This window comes from Engraulis encrasicolus, chromosome 22, assembly GCF_034702125.1.
Source record: "Engraulis encrasicolus isolate BLACKSEA-1 chromosome 22, IST_EnEncr_1.0, whole genome shotgun sequence".
NCBI classification, from domain to species: domain Eukaryota; kingdom Metazoa; phylum Chordata; class Actinopteri; order Clupeiformes; family Engraulidae; genus Engraulis; species Engraulis encrasicolus.
Window position 1 is genome coordinate 21,875,561 of NC_085878.1, and position 24,013 is coordinate 21,899,573.

At 41.7% G+C, this 24,013-nt stretch overlaps 2 protein-coding genes across 2 annotated transcripts in view; both read right to left on the minus strand.

Moving 5' to 3' along the window:
* The window catches only part of muc5.2 (mucin 5.2), a 34,650-nt gene extending 29,391 nt beyond the window's left edge, over positions 1–5,259 (minus strand). Inside the window, exons 1-7 of the mRNA XM_063188239.1 lie at positions 5,154–5,259; positions 4,286–4,339; positions 3,874–4,132; positions 2,974–3,088; positions 2,699–2,789; positions 1,751–1,857; positions 59–269 (exon numbers count right to left, since the gene is read on the minus strand). Of these exons, the coding sequence (XP_063044309.1) occupies positions 59–269; positions 1,751–1,857; positions 2,699–2,789; positions 2,974–3,088; positions 3,874–4,132; positions 4,286–4,339; positions 5,154–5,235 (919 nt within the window). The 5' untranslated portion in view covers positions 5,236–5,259. The remainder of the gene's footprint in view (positions 1–58; positions 270–1,750; positions 1,858–2,698; positions 2,790–2,973; positions 3,089–3,873; positions 4,133–4,285; positions 4,340–5,153) is intronic.
* Positions 5,260–9,515: 4,256 nt separating this feature from the next.
* The window catches only part of muc5.1 (mucin 5.1, oligomeric mucus/gel-forming), a 33,915-nt gene continuing 19,417 nt past the window's right edge, over positions 9,516–24,013 (minus strand). Inside the window, exons 30-48 of the mRNA XM_063188945.1 lie at positions 16,951–23,706; positions 16,350–16,555; positions 16,062–16,248; positions 15,649–15,896; positions 15,348–15,537; positions 14,245–14,422; positions 13,951–14,120; positions 13,335–13,404; positions 13,087–13,217; positions 12,911–12,942; positions 12,488–12,668; positions 12,189–12,287; positions 11,943–11,983; positions 11,681–11,803; positions 11,219–11,317; positions 10,946–11,074; positions 10,447–10,489; positions 10,202–10,313; positions 9,516–9,859 (exon numbers count right to left, since the gene is read on the minus strand). Coding sequence (XP_063045015.1) covers positions 9,655–9,859; positions 10,202–10,313; positions 10,447–10,489; positions 10,946–11,074; positions 11,219–11,317; positions 11,681–11,803; positions 11,943–11,983; positions 12,189–12,287; positions 12,488–12,668; positions 12,911–12,942; positions 13,087–13,217; positions 13,335–13,404; positions 13,951–14,120; positions 14,245–14,422; positions 15,348–15,537; positions 15,649–15,896; positions 16,062–16,248; positions 16,350–16,555; positions 16,951–23,706 — 9,200 coding nt within the window. The 3' untranslated portion in view covers positions 9,516–9,654. The remainder of the gene's footprint in view (positions 9,860–10,201; positions 10,314–10,446; positions 10,490–10,945; positions 11,075–11,218; positions 11,318–11,680; positions 11,804–11,942; positions 11,984–12,188; positions 12,288–12,487; positions 12,669–12,910; positions 12,943–13,086; positions 13,218–13,334; positions 13,405–13,950; positions 14,121–14,244; positions 14,423–15,347; positions 15,538–15,648; positions 15,897–16,061; positions 16,249–16,349; positions 16,556–16,950; positions 23,707–24,013) is intronic.

The window sequence follows — 24,013 nt, forward strand, 5'->3', positions numbered from 1 at the left end:
TTTGTAAGCGCCCCTCATGATACTTTTCACTCTTTTTTCTTTGAGCAGAAACACTTACGACAAAGTGAATTGGATCTCCACTCAGTAGGCGTCCCTCCCGCGTGGACACACTGGCGCGAGTACTCTGTTAGCGTGCTACACAAGCAGAAGGAGCCAGGCGTGCTGCAGTGACACTGGTCAGCCATGCAGACGCTGACGAAATCATCAGCTGACACCACAGCCTGACAGCCATCGAAAGAGGAGCTGGCGAACAAGTCTCTGCAAAAATTCTGTGGAGGAGGAGACACATTACTTCCTCTAGCTTACTAGGCCTACTACTTTTACTACTACTACTACTACTAGCCTGCTACTACAATTACTACTACTACTAAGAATATTAATACTAATTAAAATAATAAAAACCAAATAATAACAACATATTATCCATAATAATAATAATAATAATAATAATAATAAAAGCAACACTCTCCGTGTTATTTAGTTCTGTCAATACTCAACAGCGTTGTGGTGATTATCAGGGACCATGACATACTGTCAATAGCCCGTATCATAATGCTTAAGTGCCCTGAGTCCAAACAAAGGCCTAACATGAACAAGTAATGCAGTGTTTTGCCACTTCCAGCTGATCACTAACAACAACATGACCAGCTGGAGTAGTGGGGACCACAATTTCGTCTGTGCTTTGTCATCGTAAGTCTGATCCCTATATCCCTATAAGCCCACTTATGCAGTTGTCATTTCGAAGAGAAATTGTACTATAAATTAAATATAAAGACAAACTCGAATAAAATAAAACAACATTCCTACATCATTCGTCTGACGTGCATTGTTCTTAAGCATGTGGACATACACCAATGTTTGGCAACCAAATTGGGTTGCTTAGTGACTTCACATGGAATTAGGTGGGGTCATTTGACGTGTGTTTGTACAAAGTACGCTGAACACCTATTCACTTTATCAATCTCAAACACAAGGTTGTTGGTTTTGTCGATAATGTATTTAGTATGAGTAGAACTGACTATACGGTCCTTTAAAGAAATCAAAGGATCATTAGGTGGACATATATATAAAATATTTTAAATAAATGATTACACTGTAGACTGTAGAGTAATCCATATGTAAACAGCCTGTGTTATATTAGATACAGTGTGGGCCAAATTGCCTTATTTGGGTTGGGCCTATAAACAGTATATTACCGAAACAAGGCTAAATACGTTGCTTAACTCTTAAAAAACAAAGGTGCTTAAATCAATACTTCCAGTAGAGACCCTAGACCAGAAAAAAATCATACAAAAATGTATACCGGTATCATGTTGTAATTAGAAATTGATATTTTAAGTCATTGGCTGTTCAGCACAGGTACCACAACGGCAGCCAGGAGAAATTCTACAGTGGCCCTTGTCCAATCTGGCCCCTGTCGAGAACCACCCTGCCCTGACCATAATGGTTCTTCAAATCTCTGCACGGTTCCATGGAGAGAGAGGAACATTGTGTTATGCTCTCAAAATAGTTCTTCTAATCTATGGCGTCCCTCATAAAAGGCATGGTACAGTATTGGCCCTGTTATTATTATTATTATTTTTTAATCTTTTAGGAGCATATAAGGATTTCAAGTCACATCAAAACCTCACAACTCTTCAGCATTGCTGAACCCAGGTGACTTATAATAATTCATGGCTTCAGGTACTATACCCAGATGTGTATGTTGTTGTATAGTATTCGTTGTATGTGGCTTTCCTGATTTTCTCACCTCATCTCCACAGTTTTCCTTTGTGGGCAGTGTCTGCTCCTCGCATGTCTCAGTGGGGCCATCCAGCCTCCACTGGTTTGCGTAAGAAGATGCTGACAGCAGACCTCCTGAAACACAGTGGCATGTACAGGCATGTTGCGTTAAAAAGAGAGCCACAAATATGGCACACATTTTTGGACTTATTTGACATTTTCTTCATTGGGATGTTTTTCAATCGCATTACAGTTGCGGCACAATGAACTACGTTGTGACATTACATTACACATAACTGATGCTTCTATCAAAAGTGATTTACAGATATTTTCAGGGTGTTGGTTACAACAATCTGGGTTTAGAGGCCTTGCCCAAGGGCTCTTCAGCCATGGATGGAGGTCTAGGGAGAGTTAAGGTTGGGATTCGAACCTGCAACCCTCTTATCTTCAGACCACCTCCCTATCCACGGCTGCCTCCATAGGCATATTTTGGAGATTAGGCCGGAGTGAACAAGAAGGAGTGCTGTGCTTCAGCATGCTAATAATACACACGTACCACAATACGGGCAGCTCTACCCTTGGGAACCTAGATTTAAATCTGGCCTCGAAAATTCCAAACTCTCCCATCTCGGTCTCCCAGTACTTTCCTGTTCGTCTCTACTATCCTATCTGAATGAAGGCAATTACCGACTGTAGACCTACTTGTAAAAAAGAAATGAATATGAAATTTGGATTAAAGGTAAAATGTCCTCAACCTCCAAAAAGACTTGCTTACACCTTAGCTCGAAAGACACCCCGTGGCAGTGGCGGATGTTTTTAGGGGCCCTAGGAAAACGATATAGACAAAGGGCTCTCTTGAATTATTTTTGCTGGCGTTTACCATGGCAGGGCTGACTGTTGCCCCTATATTGGGCAGTTTTGGTGGAGCCCTAGGCTATTGCCTAGTCTGCTTATTGGTAAAACCGGCTCTGCTTACCGTTTAAGTAGAACTCGTCGTACATCTGCACTCCATTGAAGTCGCCACAGAGACCACACGTTTGGTTCTTGTACTTTGCATCCACCTCAAGCTGTTGTGAGATAGGAAAGATGCTAGTTAGGTAGGCTAACTTACAGTAGAGGTCAACTTAGAGGAGAAGAGAAGAGAAGAGAAGAGAAGAGAAGAGAAGAGAAGAGAAGAGAAGAGAAGAGAAGAGAAGAGAAGAGAAGAGAAGTCTTTTGACAATGTTCTCTGTCATGGTTTCAGCATCTTACCAAGAGAGCATCCTCTTCATTCCACATGAGCACCAGTCCAAGTTTGGCCTTCACTAAGATGTAAGAAGATGTCTTCTCAATGTAGATCCCGGCATTTCCGTATGGTAACGTCACCCTGTTAGAAATGACAACACCATTGCTGACTGAAGCAAGTCATAACTGGGTGTTATGTGCTCGCGGCTCAAACAACTAAGGCACTGTACTGTTAAGCCAGGGACCAGGGTAAGATTGGTGCAGGGTTTTTACTTTCTGAGCTTGGAATGTCCGCTCCAGGGTTGCTTTGAGCTTTGGTTGGGCCCAGGACAGAAATCTCTGAATGGGCCCTCCCTCCTATCCCCTCTCCTCCCATCCACTTTTAAGAACAAGAAAGGCAAAAGATCTAGAAATCATTTATTGAATGCAAATGTAGCACATTTATCTCTCCCTAAAACCAACATATTTTTTTAATAAAATGGAATAGTTAATCGCAACTTCATGAGGACCCAGTTCTGGGACCCCTAATTCCTGGGACCAGGACAAGATTCCCGTTTGTCTTCCCCAGTCGGCGGGCCTGGTCTGGCCCTGGGAAATAGGTGGGAAACAATCATGAGAGACTTGGTGACTGCTCATTGCTTCTCACAGCTCTCCAGTTGATATGGTAAAAGAGTCCTAAAGTCATTAAAGGGGTCATGTTCTCTCTCCATAAGTCCTTAACCCATTAAGACACGGCATTATAAATGTGTTACCAGAATTGCAATGACCAAGTTGTAGTGCATTACTTAAGGCCCTGTGTTATGTCATAGTAGTGTAATACTATGGTAGTTAACTTTTCAATGACTATTACAGCGTGCCACTGGAGGTACGGCGTGCATTAAGGGGATACCTGGGGATATCTCATATTTCTTATTTTGCGTTACTCACGTTTGGTCCAGGACAGTGATGGCGCCTTTGCTCAGTTCAATCCTGATGCCCTCGAGCAGCATGGTGATCTTGCTGATGGTCGGCTCTCCGTTCACCTCTTCCCGCCTCAGCTGGACGTTGAAGTCTTCGTAGCTGCTCTTGCACTGAGACGTCAGGATGTAGTTGCAGCTGGACTTCACCTGGAAGATGTCTCCGTCAAAGGTCTTGAAGTGGTAGTTGCCCCATGTGCTGCAGACCTGATTGTTGTGTCCCTGTGCAGCTGTAAAAAAGAAAAGAAAAGAAAAAAAAGAAAAGAAAAGAAAAGAAAAGAAAAGAAAAGAAAAGAAAAGAAAAGAAGAGACATATCAATGGATTTCCATTTTTTCCCCTTTTAACTAATGACCTTTACAAAGTAACTGTCACAAGATCTTACCAGAGAACGCTTGTGTTGTCATAGTGGGGATGATATTAACAGTGGTTGGTCCAACTGAAATGACAATAGCAAGATGAATGAAATCATTATTGTTGACTTGATTTACTATTAACATAGGGCTTTTTAAACTTTTTTTAGTTCATTTTATGTAATCCCTATAAATATATACTTGACTTGCTATGTACAAAAATGTATAATTCCCTTTAAAGCAATCTCTGTTAATTCATGCTGCACAACTTAAGATATTGTTTTACAAGCAGCATTTTGTTTTATGTAGCCTAACATATTATAGGCTGATTGATTGACTTTGAAAGACATTAGCATACATCATAAAATGCAACTTAGTTATTTTTAGTTTAATTCTTGCGTTTCGTTTTAACTGAGCTCATCCAACAGTTCTGAATTAACCCATTAAATGCTGATTTAAAGCCGAAGTGCAGCCTTAGCAACATTGTTTCTCCACTTGCATACGGTGGGCCCTAAGGTCAATGTAAATACTTGCATAGTGCATATATCATATCAACATATGACATACACTATGTCATGTGTCATTTCAATATATTAAGACATTAATAGTTCAGATGCAAACCCCTGTCAAAGCCATTACAACATTTTCATTTTTAAATAGCATTATCGACAGGCAATCACAATCAAAAAGCCAATTAAAATGTATTAAGTACATCAAGTCAAACCCAAACAAAATTAGATGGACTGATTCTTGAAGTTTTCTAAATCTATAGAAATACAGCCTGTTTTTGTAATCTTAGCCCTTAGAGGGTTAACATCTGAAATCGAAATATATATATAGGCCTATAAATATAACTATCCTATATATAGGCCTACACTATAGTAAGTTTGTATGGCTTACCTGTTGTTTGTGAGGACGTTGGGGTGTTGGTGACGGCTAGGCATATTAGTATCCCCAAGAGTGTGTTCCTTTGAATCCCCATATTGTCCCCTCTGTGGTGTGCTTGGCCCACAGATCAATATAAAGAGCCTCTTACCTGTGTCAACCTGTTTTATACCACCTGCCTTCAAGGATGTCCTCCAGTCACTCAGAGGGTTGGGTCCAGGACCTGTGTGACATTTCACATAACATGACGTCCATTCAGGTAATCACAAACACATACACATACGCAAGCACACATACGCAAGCACACGTACACACACACACACACACACACACACACACACACACACACACACACACACACACACACACACACACACACACACACACACACACACACACACACAGGGAGAGAGATAGCCTTCATAGACTCACATGCAGAATTTAGACTTGGGCATGAGAAAACATTTAAAAGAAAATGTAACATTCATGCTTTCCATATTTTCGTAGGCGCCAAGCTAATATCATAAATGATGTGCGTGTGTTTAGGAATGATTTGATGACATTGTTTGTGTAATGTTTATTTCTGGCGGGTGTAATGGATTATTGTAAAATCAATAAAAAAACATGACATTAACATTTCCCCTCATCGAGCTGCCCATTGCTTCTCATCTATTACTGTAATGGATCCACAAACAATGGCAAAGATTTTTTTATATATATTTCAATTGATCAATACCCAGTGAAAACCAATCCTTGATTTTGACAATGACTAATGAACCCTTAATGCATTGTCCTGGAATGACATAGTATCTTGAGCACACAGAGACAAGCCCTCATACTTTTTTTTGTCTTATTCAGTTCTAAGGAATAGGCCCTCTGGTTGAGTCATTGCCTTGTCCAGGATCTGTATCCTGCCCAATATCCACAAAAAGGTAAAAGCATAAGAATTCATGTAACTAAGGGCTGAGGAAGGCAAAACTAAGTGTCAGCACTATTTACATCGAATTCCAGAGAAGCCTATACATGAAGAGAAATGTCATAACAAGCCGTAGTATTTCAGAAATAGTCATTCAATCATGTGCTTATGAAACCCCACATGCCCCACAGAATTGTGGACTTTTAAGGGAATTGAAACCTGAGACCTTCTCAACCATTTAATTGATTGAAGTAAGCTATTGCAAAGTTGATGGAAAACAATAATGATAGATAGATACATAGATAGATGGACTTTTTATTGTCCCCAAGGGGAAATTTGTTCTCACCACAATAGCAGGCGTACATCAGGCATACATAAGGCATTCATAACAGACATCAAGGCATTAAACACCATTGCACATTTACATACTAGACATGATACATGTATACATATACAGGCAAAACATTGATGACAGTCACACACTAGATACATACCAGCTCAGACACTGACAGACAGCACAAAAACACCAAAAAGTACAGTTCAGTTCATTGTATAAGTCAACATATGTGTACGTGTATCTACGGCCTGGATAGGACACAACATATTTATATTTGGTAGTTGTAGCATCAGTAGGAACTGTGTGGCTGGTATATGTAGATTTTTTAAAAAATTGAATCTAGAATGTAGAATTGGTTGTAAAGTAAAAATTGAGATTCAGAGAATAAATTGCCGAGGATGGGGATCTTCATTCCTAAATTTAGACTTCATCCTCTCAGTCACAGTCTGTACGCGTGACGTCAGAGGATTTGACCGTGTCTTTCATACACAATCTGAGGTTTAAGCATAAAGGTTGTGAGGGTGTGTAGAATGGTGGGAATGATGGTCTCCATGTCTGTTACGCAATTCAGAAAATACTGTTAGGCCTACATGAAAAGTCTGTTGATTCAGTAGGCTACATTGGTGGCTGGAATAGTGGATAGAGAAAGACAATACTGTGGGCAGTAGCTCACAATATGAGTAGCTCATACAGTTTCTTTCTTTTTCTTTTTTTTTACAGTGGTTATTATATGTCCTTTTTCTTTACCTACCTTTTTTTTATTATTTTATGGCAGGCATGGCAGGTGAGTGCCCTACCGGTTGGCCATGGCAGGGCCCATTTTATTTTATTGTACTCTATTTTTATTTTCCTTGTCTTATAATTTTTTTCTCTTCCCCATTATCTAATTAAATTGTAAAGCACATTGTGAATGCACTGACAAAAAAACTTACTACTTTCTTCTTTTAATCAACTTAATTAGTGGTATGCACTGTATTTTTAATAATAGCATCTTTGGTTTTGCTGTTTCTTGTGAGAAATGAACATGTCTCTAGTTGTAGCAGGGCTTCCTCCTAACCCCCCACAATGCACACAGGGTTGATCAGAGGCTGTGTGCACTGTACACACCTTGCTTTGACCACTGAGTTCATCAATGCGCCATACAGCCAGGGCTGTGTTCTCATCCGTCAGCCTTGTTATGTGGGGCTGGCCCGTTTCATGTGTGCGTCCATTATATCAAAAGGTTCTCAGTAAATAAGTCAAGAAGCTCAAGGTGTTTCCATGGCACATAATACAGGATCCAGGATCCAGCAGGGCAATCAACAGGGCTTAGTGTAGCTAATCAAACAAGCTGTGATGGCTGGTGTGATGTATTAGTTGAAGTGGACCTCACTCAAAGCAGGGGATTTAAAGGCCAGCTTCATAATGTTTACATTGGATGAATTTTTTTCTCTCTACCATTTCCCGATTATGATGCATGTGGTTAAACTATGGCCTACCTTGTCTTTTTTATTTTGTTTTGTTGTTGTTCAAAAAAATGCTGATAAAGAAAATATGCCATGTTAGCTGGTCATTTGTTGCTCATCCTGCCTTTTTTGTCTTCCCTTGATATCATTCCCGACATCTCTCTTTCAGTCGGCCTACTAGGTCCACCTGGGAAGACTATCACTAGTGTGTGTGTGTGTGTGTGTGTGTGTGTGTGTGTGTGTGCGTCACGTGCACCCACCCGTGCTGCATATGCATGTGTCTGTGTGTGTGAAATACAAAGGCTCTGGACACTTATCATTGATGCTTGGGTAAAATATCCAGTATCCTACAGGTAAACATCCAGCAACTCAGTGGGCTTTTTTTTTTGTGCTTCGAATGCATTACAGATGCAGATAACATGCAGATACCTGCCTACTTATTATGCAGATACCATACAGATACCTGCCTAATTATTTTGGATGTTGTTTGAAGACTGACAATAGGCACATGGCTGAATGATATGTATGCTCGTGATTGTTCCCTAAAAGACATTTTTAGAGCAAATAGCATGTTCTGCTATTTACTGTACTAAGTCTGTGGAACACTATGTATGTATTTATCAATTAATTTATTTAGATGCCCTGTCATGTAATCATTCTCAGGGACGCATCCAGAAACCTTGGATCCAGAAACCTTACTAAAACTATTAGCTCTCAAAGGGCCTTCAATCAGTGGCAGACGGCCCTTAGGCGCAGAGGCGACTCTAGGGTCAGCTGGGGCTCCAAGCAAAAATTCAAAGGAATGAACATTTCAAACGAAATGGTCACTACTATAGTAAAATGTGAGCTGTTATCCACCATCTACCGTAGGAGCTTGGGGGGGGGGTGCAAGCAGCTGCCCGCCAAGCCTAGTGGCAAGAAACGCCTCTGCTTAGGCCTTAATTACATCAGAGGATTTTTTTTCTGAGCCCATTACATATTTTGATACGTTTTTTTTTTTCTTTTTTTTTCAATCTTTTTTAAATTTTTGTTTGATCCTGTTTTCACAGCATGTGGATGAAGAAAAAAATCACCATTGTGTTAGGGAGCTCAACCTCTGTTTGCATGTAAACACAAGGCCCAAATGCATGTGTTTGCAAACCGAGCCTTAGAGTCGCCCAAAATTCCCACTACCTTTCCCCATCCTACCCATCCTAACTTCCTACCTTGTTTCTTCTACCAGTGCTCTTATTTCACAAAGGAGTCCAGTTAGGCCTACAGTACACCCTAATGACTATACTGATTGCAAAACCTTTCAGTGCATTTGTGATGCATTTATTAAAACAGTATGTATTTTATGCATACATCATCAAGAAATGACTGTGTATTTATGATATATTCAGCATGCCGTTACATTTTTGAAACTTATTTTGAAACATGGAAGACTATTTTGTTTTCACCTTTTTTTGCAGAAGGCCTTCCCATTCCATTTTTGATTCATTTTGTAATGGGGAAGCACAAGTTGTTGTATAGTGCATACTTATGGTGAATCAATGATAACATTATAGATAAATGGAAACAAACATAGTTCAGATGAAGAGGAGTGTTTCAATTAAGCACTGATATTCATTATACAAACTTCTCAAACCTCTGCACATCTGTAGGCTATTGATTGAGGATTAAGAATGACAAGACAGGAGTATGCATCCAAGCTATTTTATTCATATTGGATTAGAAAGGATACAAAAGCAGGTCCTAAAAACTACAGTCAATGGGTGACATAAATAGATGAAGTAATTTGTTATAAAATTGCATCCAGCACGGATGTCTTAAAGCCTTTTAAACTTTCCCCTTAAGGGTTTTGGGGATCGCGTTCTTCATGGTGACACAGTTGGACTGCAGACAGCCGCATAGTTCAATGTAATCATATGAGTAGCTGGACTTTGTCCCGTCGGGGCATAGCATTTCAGCTTCTTTCTTGGTGGAGGATATCGCCTGGCAACAAGAGCAGGAGTGCTCAGCCATGCCAGACGTATAAGAATACCTGAAAGTTGAGAAAGGGAAAGTAAGATACAAGTTCAGGTGACCACAGACTGCCTATGGCTATTTGACATGGTCAGCACTGTCACTACCTGACAAGCAAACTAGGCAGTTGCCTAAGACCCCCATCTGAGCGGAGGGGCCCTGATAATGTTTATATACTTGTATTCAAATGCCAGTAATAACAACTTCGTTAGTATGGCAACACATCCTTAAATTCAATGACTGAAAAGTCCATTGATAATTCTATCTAAATCTTTCTTGAATGGCCCCCTTCGCAATAGTCCGAAAAGAAGAAAGGGTGTTCAGAGAAATACTGCTTTTGTTTGAACAAGTTGTTACTTACCGGTACATTGACTGACAAAGACCTTGGCAGCTGTTGATAGCGACCTTCGTGGATGACGTGCAACCATTGTGCTGCAGGTAGGTGGACTCTGTTGTCACGTTACACTTACGAACTGCAGGGGAGCACAAGAAAAATAGGCATTACACGGGAGTGAAGATGGTTATGGATGGTTCTCAACATTTGCGATTGAGATAAAACGATATCAGGCCGTCAAGGGAAATTCTAAGTATGAAAAAAAAACTTACTGCAGGTACGGCAACAACCATCAGGTGCCAGCACTTCAGTTCCCTGTTCAGAGTAGAAAAGCATGATTAACACACAATCCGAGGAAATGTCCTATCAACACGTGTGTGAAGAATTACACCCCCCCCCCCCCTTTGCTGATTTTTTTACCAGTTATCAGGTAACAAGACCAAACCCAGAACTCTGGTGACAGACCCTCTGTACCAATGAAGTTAGTGCAAGGGATGGCAAAACCAGGCTACTGCTAGACATGCAGTACAGTATGTGCTTCCTCTACATCTTCATCAGCTATTAGTGTTCACATTTGTCCATCTTACAGCCTATCCAAGGCTAGACTATGCTGCACTTCTGTTAGCTTGTTTATTCTCCCTCCTCATGTAAGTTGGTTTGGATAAAAGCAAGCTGTGTGTTTAATGTGTGTAATACACTGTGATGTAAGATCTGATACAGTGGCCAAGTGATGATAGCATTTACATCAGCTAGTATTATTGCCATACTTACAGAAATGCAGTTGTGAGGGTTGAAGAGAGGACACTCGATCTCAGCCTTGATTACAACGAAGTGGCCAACAAGCTCCACACACTCATACTTTTCACACTTGTTGTCAGATGGAATCCAGATACCGCCAACCTGTTAATAGCAGTCATAGTTTATGACAGTAGTATTAGCCAAGAACCTATGTTTGATGTTCTCGACAGCATACTGTGTAACAAGCATATTTTATTCATCAGGATATAGTGGTCATAATAAAAGTGGTGTGGCTTATAAACTCACTGGAATAGTATGGGTGAGGTTTCCTGAATACTGGACCACGCATTCGACCTGGACACATGACTTACAACATTCTCCAGGTTTACTCTGAAGCTCGAAACCCTGCAGAAAAATAAAAAAAAAACATATAGAATGCCGTTAACATGTAAACAAAGAAAACATGGATACCTAAAACAGATGACCAAGTCTTATAAGTACAGTTGCCACCTGTCTAAGTTTTGCCTGATAGTCTTGTTTTTTTAATGGTCTGTCCAGATTCAAAAACACACAGTTTCCCTGAACACTGAACGAAGGTAGACATTGCTTAGCAAGAAAAATGATTGATTATCATTGAAATGTCCAGGTTTTGTTGTCAGACAGAGGTGTCAACCCTAATCATAAGTGTATACCTTGCATTACTTTTTGCCTTTCTACTTTTGAACGGCAACAGATTTTTTTTTGCCATTTTTTTGGAAGCATGCTTACCACTGGGCAGACAGTGTTGCATTTGATAGGCTCACATGTAATCTCGTGCAGTTTGCCATCCTCCTCCATTTTATCACTGCACACACACTTTTCACAATCTCTCTTCGGCACACTGCTGCCAACCTACAAAAAGTATGCGAAATTAAATACATAAATATTTGTATAAACCACACATTATTTGATTGGCAGAGTGACATGATGACACAAACACAAGCGCAACTCTCCAAATATGTTAAGCATGAGATTGTGTGTTCATTCTTACCGGGTACTCGGTGTTGTTGAATACACAAACAGGTTTAGGCACTGCAAAGAACACCAGAAACATCAATTCGGTTAAGTCATGTGTCTGATAACATGGCGTTCTAATGGCGTGAAACTACGACAAAATAGTGTGGCACCACCCATGTAAGGGGGGAATTTGTCAAGTATGGGTAAATGGGGGGCCTCGTGATGGTTCCTTTTGGGAACGCCTGGTCTAGATCCTCATCCGGTGCAGCCAAATACTTACCACACTTGTAACTGGGACAACACACTCCCATGTTGACCTCCAGCTTGTAGCCTACTGGACACTGGTCCGGCCGGCTGGGACAAGTGCTGACATTGCACACTGAAGAGAAAAAAAGGCAAATGAATGATTTAATTGTGCCCGTTTCCTCTGGTATTGTCACCATTAGTTAAATGTTATTCATTCCAAAAACAACATGTCACTAGTTTAGCAGAGACGTGTTTTCGGCAAACCAAATTCAGAGTACACGTCCGCAAACACAGAGTGCAATCACATCCCACTGATTAGTCAGTAGTACGTACCACATTTGTGCTCTTGGCAGCAGTTCACCTCTTCTATCACAGTAACCTGGCCCAGCTCAGTACATATGACTGGGGGTTTAGTGGGACAAGGCCGAGGCTGACATATGACTAGAGGCGAGGTATAATCATTTGGCTTCACACATTGGCACTGCTTGCAACCATCAGTCCAACTGTCATTAACCTGAATTTATATAAAAAAGCATACAATATGTCAGGACACACACACCATGACTGAAATCAAGCACATTACTGGTGATGATTTATGACCATCGATGTAGCACTGCATAGCTATTTCATTTTTGATGTTGTTTGTGTTTGATGTATAAGCATTGTGAATCAGTAAACATAACATCAAAAGATAAGTGCAGTCAACTACAAACTATTATTAAATAGTCTGATGTACTGTAATGAGAATGCCTTTACCTTTACGATTTCGTCACCCCTCAGGCAGATATCTGATGAATAAAATGGAAATATTAGAAACATATTCATGCAATTTTTTGTTAAAAATATGTTAATTTGATCTGTAAAATATATGCAGTAGTTTAAATGATCACATTGCAACTGCTTTTATTGAGTATGAAAATATGCTTTCGTACCACAGTGAGGGACACATATATTAGACTCTGGATGAAGGAGAATTGTTCCATTAGGGCAGTAGCATCCCTCCCATTCCATTTGTGTGTAAGCCATGAAATCATTCTTCAGGTAAATGAAGTTATAATTATAGCTGTTGAGACATAAACAACCGAAAACATGTTACTATGTTCAAGCAAAATGTATTAAATGACTTTGTATCTGAAAATAATCTCAATCTCAGTAGAATAGTGACATAAATTCGGAATACCTGAGATCGCATGTGGGTGGGATTTGTTTACCACAGGCTCCATACTCAAGGGGTGGTGTACACTTGAACTCTGCACAGACACAAAAACAAAACAGATGACATTATGACACTGCCAGAGTAAAAGCTCCTCTGTCCTCTGTAATTTATACTACATTGCATTACACTTGGTTGAAACTTCTATCCCAAAGTGACTCCGGGCTTTGGTTACAGTGCCTGGAGCAATGTGGGGTTAGATGCCTTGTACAATGGCACTAGCCATGGATGAAGGTGTAGGGTCAGAAGGAGTATGGCCTATGTCAATGGCATCCTAATTGTCTTAAGGTTATCGCCCCCTGTGCACCTGTCCTTGTGAAGTTTATTTAGGCACCACCAATTTACCTAGGCTTGTCATTTTGACTCTGGTGAAGACATACTGATGTCAAACTGTTAGTCCACGGGCACTGTTCTAAACTGGCACTCTTCAAAAATAAAGGAATTGATTTCTCACATCTGAGCTACGCCAATGACTCCTGTTCTTAATCTGAACTTGTTGCTCTGTGACGCAATGGAGCACGGAGGATACTTTACTTTTATATGCCCCTGTAATTTGTAGCTCAGTGTGCTAATGGATACTCACCGCACACTTTTCCTGTCGCTGGTCTCCAGTCAACACATATACCAGCTAATGCACATTGCTGGGCATAGGTCTGAATGCTGGCACAAGCAGGTAGGCCATGGCATACATCAAACTCACAACCCAGCAAAAATCGCTCGTAGGCGATAAGGTTATGACAGGACTCAAATATCCTTGATGGGGAAAAGAAAAAAGAAAGGCACATCATTTTTGTGGAGAAGCATCACATTGTTAAGAAGAGTGACATAATGATTCAGAAGCATCCGTTCAGTTGGTACTACATAAAAAATTCCGTACTTGCTAGCGATGACTTTACAGATAGCTTTGACTTCGGGTGAACAAGGTGTAGGTGTGGGATGAGGCTTCGGGGCTGTACAGTTGTCAGTTCTCCAATAGTGGGCCATGTCCTGGCAAGAGGAGTCAATCGTTCCATTTGGTAAACGGCAGTCATCTGTGCGATTGTTGTCACATGTTCCTGTAACATGTAAGAAACAAGATTTGGATGAGTCAATAATAATGCATATATATATTTTTTTAAATCAACTATTATTACAAAATTGCTACAGTATTTAAAAATCGAATTTCTCATGAACTGTAAATCACCATTAGCATGGTGCTCACAACTACAGAGTTCATCTGAGCTTCTTGACTTGCTATTTGCAGAGTTCTCAATGGTTACATTTCCTCTGTATGCTACTTGCCGATGCTACAATCAGCCAGATCGCTCTGTCCCATAACTTAAAGGAGCAGTTCTGCCAATTTCAATATGCTGTTGTATTGCTCACGCTACCCTTGACTTGTCAGTACCGGTGACGCTGCATTTTTCAGCTAAGCCCTTTCCGAGATCTGAGCTATTTTAATGGGGGCAGATTTTGTTTACATTAAAACCTTTCTTAACATAGGCCTACTCCCAAATATTTTCCCAAAAGGTATCGCTGTTTGCTAGTTGTCTGATGATGTTGCATAACCTTATGAATGTCTTTGGGAATAAATTAAGATGTTTTTGAAATGTAAGCAAACACCTGCCCCCATAAGAATGACCAGGATCTCTGAAAAGGCTGAAAAAAAACCCTCAGGTTCTGACAAGTCCAGGGTAGTGTGAGCATTACAACTGCATGTTGAAATTGGCTGAACTCATTCTTGAACGAGCTACCAGTGATAGAACTCGCCCCATCAAGCCACTGGAAATGCTTGAATGTAATTAGCTTAATCTCCGAGGGGTATTTGAATTTCACAAAATTGGCAGACCCAAGCTTATTTAACAAATATCTAAATCAGTTATTTGTCATGAAATGTTAAAAGAAATACTGAAAAAAAGTCTTTATTCTTCCAGTGATAGCCAAATACCTTTGCTAGTTTTCCAAGCAATATCAACAGCCATTATTGTTATTATTACTTACCACATTGTCCCTCTGTGTTGTTGAAGAATTTACTCCATGGCAGGTCAACACTGAACTGCAGACCCGAGAACATCACCTGGGCCCCAATGGCAGGAATGACCAGCAATGCTTCAATACCATTGTCTGTGATCTCAAAACTGCCGTCAGGCGATTTGTAGGCTGGATGGATGCGTTTGTGATTGACATATATCTGCCAGTGGAAGAAGACAGTTGTTACCAAGACCTTAGTGTTGCCTAGTGTAGAATTTTGCAGTGGTCAGTCAGTGTGTGTCAAAAAGGATTACAGAAAAGTTTCCTTTACCAGGTTTGTAACATTTTCATAAGAACGGTCTTGACCCAAGTAGATTTCATAAGACTTGTAGTAAATAGTCAACGATTTAGGACATGAGACGCCATCTACTGAACCACAGTAAACGTTATCAATGATGATGCTGAAGTTGTATCTTGGAATGATCTCTTTAACCAAGACGTAAGAGCAGTTTCCTTGAAAGTCATAGTATGTTCCATCAAATGTCACATAATGTGGATCGCCCCAGCCATAACAGTGACCTAGGAAGATATATTAGAAATCGCTGTTAGTGTCTTAATGTCGTTTGGTTCATTTTCCATGACACAAATGAACAATTTTCCGAAACTGTTTGTAAAAAAGTAGGATAAACAAACAGTATTTGTGTCGTAGTTGAAATTGTATCGTATGATCGTATCAACACTCACATTGGCACTCCTTTTTGAAGCAGCAATTTTTTGTTGTCTCATCGTACACTGTTACTGGTTTAAATCCATTTTGACATATAGGATCTTGTTCATGCGTACAGATGAACCTATCAAACTGGTGGACGTTACCATTGACGCATGTAAGATTTTTGCAGTCATTCTTAGCATCAATCCATATTGTTCCATTCTGGACAACAAAAGAAAGAAGCACAAATTCATTATTCTTCCAAACCAAGGATATGCAAATAAATTGGCCGAATAATTTTCTTATTTATATAATTTTCTTACCGGTACATGGTATGGTTCACAAAATATGAAGGGTGATTTGGTTGTAGACATAGAAGTTGTTGTAAGTGTTGTGGGTGGAGGAGTTGAAGGAGTTGTAGGAGCAGGTGTGGGTGGACATGTAATGCCCTTAATTATTGTCTGGTTTTTCAGGCAAATGGCGAAATAAGAACATCCATGCGCATCCGTTTTATTATAAATGACAGAATCTGTGGGGGGAAAAACACACACACATACACACACAACAAGTTTTAAAAAAATTCAATTTTCAAACACAATCCCTCTCTCTGTCTAAACCCATACCTCCTGTATACGGTACTGCTGACAACACAAATCACACAGAAATCTCTTGGTGTTTTTATGTATTCTATTTTCAGGGCTGTGTTCACTTTTCAGTGACTGTCGCAAGCCTTATAGAGCAGACTTTAGACATCAGTTTGAGAATAGGCTGTGACAAAACAGTCAAGTGAAATCTGTCAATTCTATTGCATTTAGACACAAATGTGAATTTTAATTAAGACTTATTTGATTGAAGTTATTGCAATGTTAAGTGTTATAGTAGATGTTGGTACATCAGATATACAGAATGAAAAAATGAACTTACTTGCGGAATAAAATTTGCCATCATAGAGACAACCAATTATCTGGTGTGATGTAATTGGTGGAGTTGTTGTTGTTGTTGTTCCCGTAATAGGAATGAAGGGTGTGGTTGATGTGACAGTTGTGCTGGAGGTAGGAGTCACAGTAACTGTACTGTGTGATGTGGATGATGCTGTTGTAGAAGGAGATTCTGTGGTAGTGGTTGTAGTTGTAGTAGTAGTTGTAGGTGTAGTAGTTGTAGTGGTTGTAGGTGTAGTTGTTGTTGTTGTAGGTGGAAGTGGTGATGGTGTAGGGCACATTAGTCCATGACAACACTGTACTCTGATTTCGTAATCAAAGCACAACTTTTTCAGGCCTTGGTTTTTGTTCAAGCAAACAAGTCCAACAAACGGGTTGCAAGTGACGTCTTGGCCCAATTCAGAGATTGGTAAATTTGGATACATCTTGGACCTGCACTCTACCTTCACTGGATGACTGCATGAAATACGTCCTGAGCTGATGAGCTGGGAAATGGATTCAGAGTCTCCACCATCAGGGCCAGGTGTTGGTTGTCCAGCATTTATCCAGTCAGACCACTCACAAACACAGCTGGGAGTAGTAGTACTTGTTGTACTTGGTGTAGTTGTTGGCGTTGTGGGAGTTTCTGGGGTAGTGGTTGTAGTTGTAGTAGTTGTAGTGGTTGTAGGTGTAGTCGTTGTTGTTGTAAGTGGAAGTGGTGAAGGTGTAGGGCACATTTGTCCATGACAACACTGTACTCTGATTTCATAATCAAAGCACAACTTTTGCAGGCCTTGGTTTTTGTTCAAGCAAACAAGTCCAACAAACGGGTTGCAAGTGACGTCTTGGCCCAATTCAGAGATTGGTAAATTTGGATACATCTTGGACCTGCACTCTACCTTCACTGGATGACTGCATGAAATACGTCCTGAGCTGATGAGCTGGGAAATGGATTCAGAGTCTCCACCATCAGGGCCAGGTGTTGGTTGTCCAGCATTTATCCAGTCAGACCACTCACAAACACAGCTGGGAGTAGTAGTACTTGTTGTACTTGGTGTAGTTGTTGGCGTTGTTGTGGGAGTTTCTGGGGTAGTGGTTGTAGTTGTAGTAGTTGTAGTGGTTGTGGGTGTAGTCGTTGTTGTTGTAGGTGGAAGTGGTGTAGGGCACATTTGTCCATGACAACACTGTACTCTGATTTCATAATCAAAGCACAACTTTTTCAGGCCTTGGTTTTTGTTCAAGCAAACAAGTCCAACAAACGGGTTGCAAGTGACGTCTTGGCCCAATTCAGAGATTGGTAAATTTGGATACATCTTGGACCTGCACTCTACCTTCACTGGATGACTGCATGAAATACTTCCTGAGCTGATGAGCTGGGAAATGGATTCAGAGTCTCCACCATCAGGGCCAGGTGTTGGTTGTCCAGCATTTATCCAGTCAGACCACTCACAAACACAGCTGGGAGTAGTAGTACTTGTACCTGGTGTAGTTGTTGGCGTAGTTGTTGGAGTAGTTGATGTAGTTGGAGTAGGCGTAGTGGTTGTAGGTGTAGTCGTTGTTGTTGTAGGTGGAAGTGGTGATGGTGTAGGGCACGTTTGTCCATGACAACACTGTACTCTGATTTCATAATCAAAGCACAACTTTTTCAGGCCTTGGTTTTTGTTCAAGCAAACAAGTCCAACAAACGGGTTGCAAGTGACGTCTTGGCCCAATTCAGAGATTGGTAAATTTGGATACATCTTGGACCTGCACTCTACCTTCACTGGATGACTGCATGAAATACGTCCTGAGCTGATGAGCTGGGAAATGGATTCAGAGTCTCCACCATCAGGGCCAGGTGTTGGTTGTCCAGCATTTATCCAGTCAGACCACTCACAAACACAGCTGGGAGTAGTAGTACTTGTTGTACTTGGTGTAGTTGTTGGCGTTGTTGTGGGAGTTTCTGGGGTAGTTGATGTAGTTGGAGTAGGCATAGTGGTTGTAGGTGTAGTGGTTGTTGTTATAGGTGGATGTGGTGATGGTGTAGGGCACATTTGTCCATGACAACACTGTACTCTGATTTCATAATCAAAACACAACTTTTTCAGGCCTTGGTTTTTGTTCAAGCAAACAAGTCCAACAAACGGGTTGCAAGTGACGTCTTGGCCCAATTCAGAGATTGGTAAATTTGGATACATCTTGGACCTGCACTCTACCTTCACTGGATGACTGCATGAAATACGTCCTGAGCTGATGAGCTGGGAAATGGATTCAGAGTCTCCACCATCAGGGCCAGGTGTTGGTTGTCCAGCATTTATCCAGTCAGACCACTCACAAACACAGCTGGGAGTAGTAGTACTTGTTGTACTTGGTGTAGTTGTTGGCGTTGTTGTGGGAGTTTCTGGGGTAGTGGTTGTAGTTGTAGTAGTTGTAGTGGTTGTGGGTGTAGTCGTTGTTGTTGTAGGTGGAAGTGGTGTAGGGCACGTTTGTCCATGACAACACTGTACTCTGATTTCATAATCAAAGCACAACTTTTTCAGGCCTTGGTTTTTGTTCAAGCAAACAAGTCCAACAAACGGGTTGCAAGTGACGTCTTGGCCCAATTCAGAGATTGGTAAATTTGGATACATCTTGGACCTGCACTCTACCTTCACTGGATGACTGCATGAAATACGTCCTGAGCTGATGAGCTGGGAAATGGATTCAGAGTCTCCACCATCAGGGCCAGGTGTTGGTTGTCCAGCATTTATCCAGTCAGACCACTCACAAACACAGCTGGGAGTAGTAGTACTTGTTGTACTTGGTGTAGTTGTTGGCGTTGTTGTGGGAGTTTCTGGGGTAGTGGTTGTAGTTGTAGTAGTTGTAGTGGTTGTGGGTGTAGTCGTTGTTGTTGTAGGTGGAAGTGGTGAAGGTGTAGGGCACGTTTTTCCATGACAACACTGTACTCTGATTTCATAATCAAAGCACAACTTTTTCAGGCCTTGGTTTTTGTTCAAGCAAACAAGTCCAACAAACGGGTTGCAAGTGACGTCTTGGCCCAATTCAGAGATTGGTAAATTTGGATACATCTTGGACCTGCACTCTACCTTCACTGGATGACTGCATGAAATACTTCCTGAGCTGATAAGCTGGGAAATGGATTCAGAGTCTCCACCATCAGGGCCAGGTGTTGGTTGTCCAGCATTTATCCAGTCAGACCACTCACAAACACAGCCGGGAGTAGTAGTACTTGTTGTACTTGGTGTAGTTGTTGGCGTTGTGGGAGTTTCTGGGGTAGTGGTTGTAGTTGTAGTAGTTGTAGTGGTTGTAGGTGTAGTCGTTGTTGTTGTAGGTGGAAGTGGTGAAGGTGTAGGGCACGTTTGTCCATGACAACACTGTACTCTGATTTCATAATCAAAGCACAACTTTTTCAGGCCTTGGTTTTTGTTCAAGCAAACAAGTCCAACAAATGGGTTACAAGTGACGTCTTGGCCCAATTCAGAGATTGGTAAATTTGGATACATCTTGGACCTGCACTCTACCTTCACTGGATGACTGCATGAAATACGTCCTGAGCTGATGAGCTGGGAAATGGATTCAGAGTCTCCACCATCAGGGCCAGGTGTTGGTTGTCCAGCATTTATCCAGTCAGACCACTCACAAACACAGCCGGGAGTAGTAGTACTTGTACCTGGTGTAGTTGTTGGCGTAGTTGTTGGAGTAGTAGTTGATGTAGTTGGAGTAGGCGTAGTGGTTGTAGGTGTAGTCGTTGTTGTTGTAGGTGGAAGTGGTGATGGTGTAGGGCACATTTGTCCATGACAACACTGTACTCTGATTTCATAATCAAAGCACAACTTTTTCAGGCCTTGGTTTTTGTTCAAGCAAACAAGTCCAACAAACGGGTTGCAAGTGACGTCTTGGCCCAATTCAGAGATTGGTAAATTTGGATACATCTTGGACCTGCACTCTACCTTCACTGGATGACTGCATGAAATACGTCCTGAGCTGATGAGCTGGGAAATGGATTCAGAGTCTCCACCATCAGGGCCAGGTGTTGGTTGTCCAGCATTTATCCAGTCAGACCACTCACAAACACAGCTGGGAGTAGTAGTACTTGTTGTACTTGGTGTAGTTGTTGGCGTTGTTGTGGGAGTTTCTGGGGTAGTGGTTGTAGTTGTAGTAGTTGTAGTGGTTGTGGGTGTAGTCGTTGTTGTTGTAGGTGTAAGTGGTGTAGGGCACGTTTGTCCATGACAACACTGTACTCTGATTTCATAATCAAAGCACAACTTTTTCAGGCCTTGGTTTTTGTTCAAGCAAACAAGTCCAACAAACGGGTTGCAAGTGACGTCTTGGCCCAATTCAGAGATTGGTAAATTTGGATACATCTTGGACCTGCACTCTACCTTCACTGGATGACTGCATGAAATACGTCCTGAGCTGATGAGCTGGGAAATGGATTCAGAGTCTCCACCATCAGGGCCAGGTGTTGGTTGTCCAGCATTTATCCAGTCAGACCACTCACAAACACAGCTGGGAGTAGTGGGACTTGTTGTACCTGGTGTAGTTGTTGGCGTTGTTGTGGGAGTTTCTGGGGTAGTGGTTGTAGTTGTAGTAGTTGTAGTGGTTGTGGGTGTAGTCGTTGTTGTTGTAGGTGGAAGTGGTGTAGGGCACATTTGTCCGTGACAACACTGTACTCTGATTTCATAATCAAAGCACAACTTTTTCAGGCCTTGGTTTTTGTTCAAGCAAACAAGTCCAACAAACGGGTTGCAAGTGACGTCTTGGCCCAATTCAGAGATTGGTAAATTTGGATACATCTTGGACCTGCACTCTACCTTCACTGGATGACTGCATGAAATACGTCCTGAGCTGATGAGCTGGGAAATGGATTCAGAGTCTCCACCATCAGGGCCAGGTGTTGGTTGTCCAGCATTTATCCAGTCAGACCACTCACAAACACAGCTGGGAGTAGTGGGACTTGTTGTACTTGGTGTAGTTGTTGGCGTTGTTGTGGGAGTTTCTGGGGTAGTGGTTGTAGTTGTAGTAGTTGTAGTGGTTGTGGGTGTAGTCGTTGTTGTTGTAGGTGGAAGTGGTGTAGGGCACATTTGTCCGTGACAACACTGTACTCTGATTTCATAATCAAAGCACAACTTTTTCAGGCCTTGGTTTTTGTTCAAGCAAACAAGTCCAACAAACGGGTTGCAAGTGACGTCTTGGCCCAATTCAGAGATTGGTAAATTTGGATACATCTTGGACCTGCACTCTACCTTCACTGGATGACTGCATGAAATACGTCCTGAGCTGATGAGCTGGGAAATGGATTCAGAGTCTCCACCATCAGGGCCAGGTGTTGGTTGTCCAGCATTTATCCAGTCAGACCACTCACAAACACAGCTGGGAGTAGTGGGACTTGTTGTACTTGGTGTAGTTGTTGGCGTTGTTGTGGGAGTTTCTGGGGTAGTGGTTGTAGTTGTAGTAGTTGTAGTGGTTGTGGGTGTAGTCGTTGTTGTTGTTGGTGGAAGTGGTGTAGGGCACATTTGTCCGTGACAACACTGTACTCTGATTTCATAATCAAAGCACAACTTTTTCAGGCCTTGGTTTTTGTTCAAGCAAACAAGTCCAACAAACGGGTTGCAAGTGACGTCTTGGCCCAATTCAGAGATTGGTAAATTTGGATACATCTTGGACCTGCACTCTACCTTCACTGGATGACTGCATGAAATACGTCCTGAGCTGATGAGCTGGGAAATGGATTCAGAGTCTCCACCATCAGGGCCAGGTGTTGGTTGTCCAGCATTTATCCAGTCAGACCACTCACAAACACAGCCGGGAGTAGTAGCACTTGTTGTACTTGGTGTAGTTGTTGGCGTTGTTGTGGGAGTTTCTGGGGTAGGGATTGTAGTTGTAGTAGGCGTAGTGGTTGTAGGTGTAGTCGTTGTTGTTGTAGGTGGAAGTGGTGTAGGGCACATTTGTCCGTGACAACACTGTACTCTGATTTCATAATCAAAGCACAACTTTTTCAGGCCTTGGTTTTTGTTCAAGCAAACAAGTCCAACAAACGGGTTGCAAGTGACGTCTTGGCCCAATTCAGAGATTGGTAAATTTGGATACATCTTGGACCTGCACTCTACCTTCACTGGATGACTGCATGAAATACGTCCTGAGCTGATGAGCTGGGAAATGGATTCAGAGTCTCCACCATCAGGGCCAGGTGTTGGTTGTCCAGCATTTATCCAGTCAGACCACTCACAAACACAGCTGGGAGTAGTAGTACTTGTTGTACTTGGTGTAGTTGTTGGCGTTGTGGGAGTTTCTGGGGTAGTGGTTGTAGTTGTAGTAGTTGTAGTGGTTGTGGGTGTAGTCGTTGTTGTTGTAGGTGTAAGTGGTGTAGGGCACGTTTGTCCATGACAACACTGTACTCTGATTTCATAATCAAAGCACAACTTTTTCAGGCCTTGGTTTTTGTTCAAGCAAACAAGTCCAACAAATGGGTTACAAGTGACGTCTTGGCCCAATTCAGAGATTGGTAAATTTGGATACATCTTGGACCTGCACTCTACCTTCACTGGATGACTGCATGAAATACGTCCTGAGCTGATGAGCTGGGAAATGGATTCAGAGTCTCCACCATCAGGGCCAGGTGTTGGTTGTCCAGCATTTATCCAGTCAGACCACTCACAAACACAGCTGGGAGTAGTGGGACTTGTTGTACTTGGTGTAGTTGTTGGCGTTGTGGGAGTTTCTGGGGTAGTGGTTGTAGTTGTAGTAGTTGTAGTGGTTGTAGGTGTAGTTGTTGTTGTAGGTGTAAGTGGTGTAGGGCACATTTGTCCGTGACAACACTGTACTCTGATTTCATAATCAAAGCACAACTTTTTCAGGCCTTGGTTTTTGTTCAAGCAAACAAGTCCAACAAACGGGTTGCAAGTGACGTCTTGGCCCAATTCAGAGATTGGTAAATTTGGATACATCTTGGACCTGCACTCTACCTTCACTGGATGACTGCATGAAATACGTCCTGAGCTGATGAGCTGGGAAATGGATTCAGAGTCTCCACCATCAGGGCCAGGTGTTGGTTGTCCAGCATTTATCCAGTCAGACCACTCACAAACACA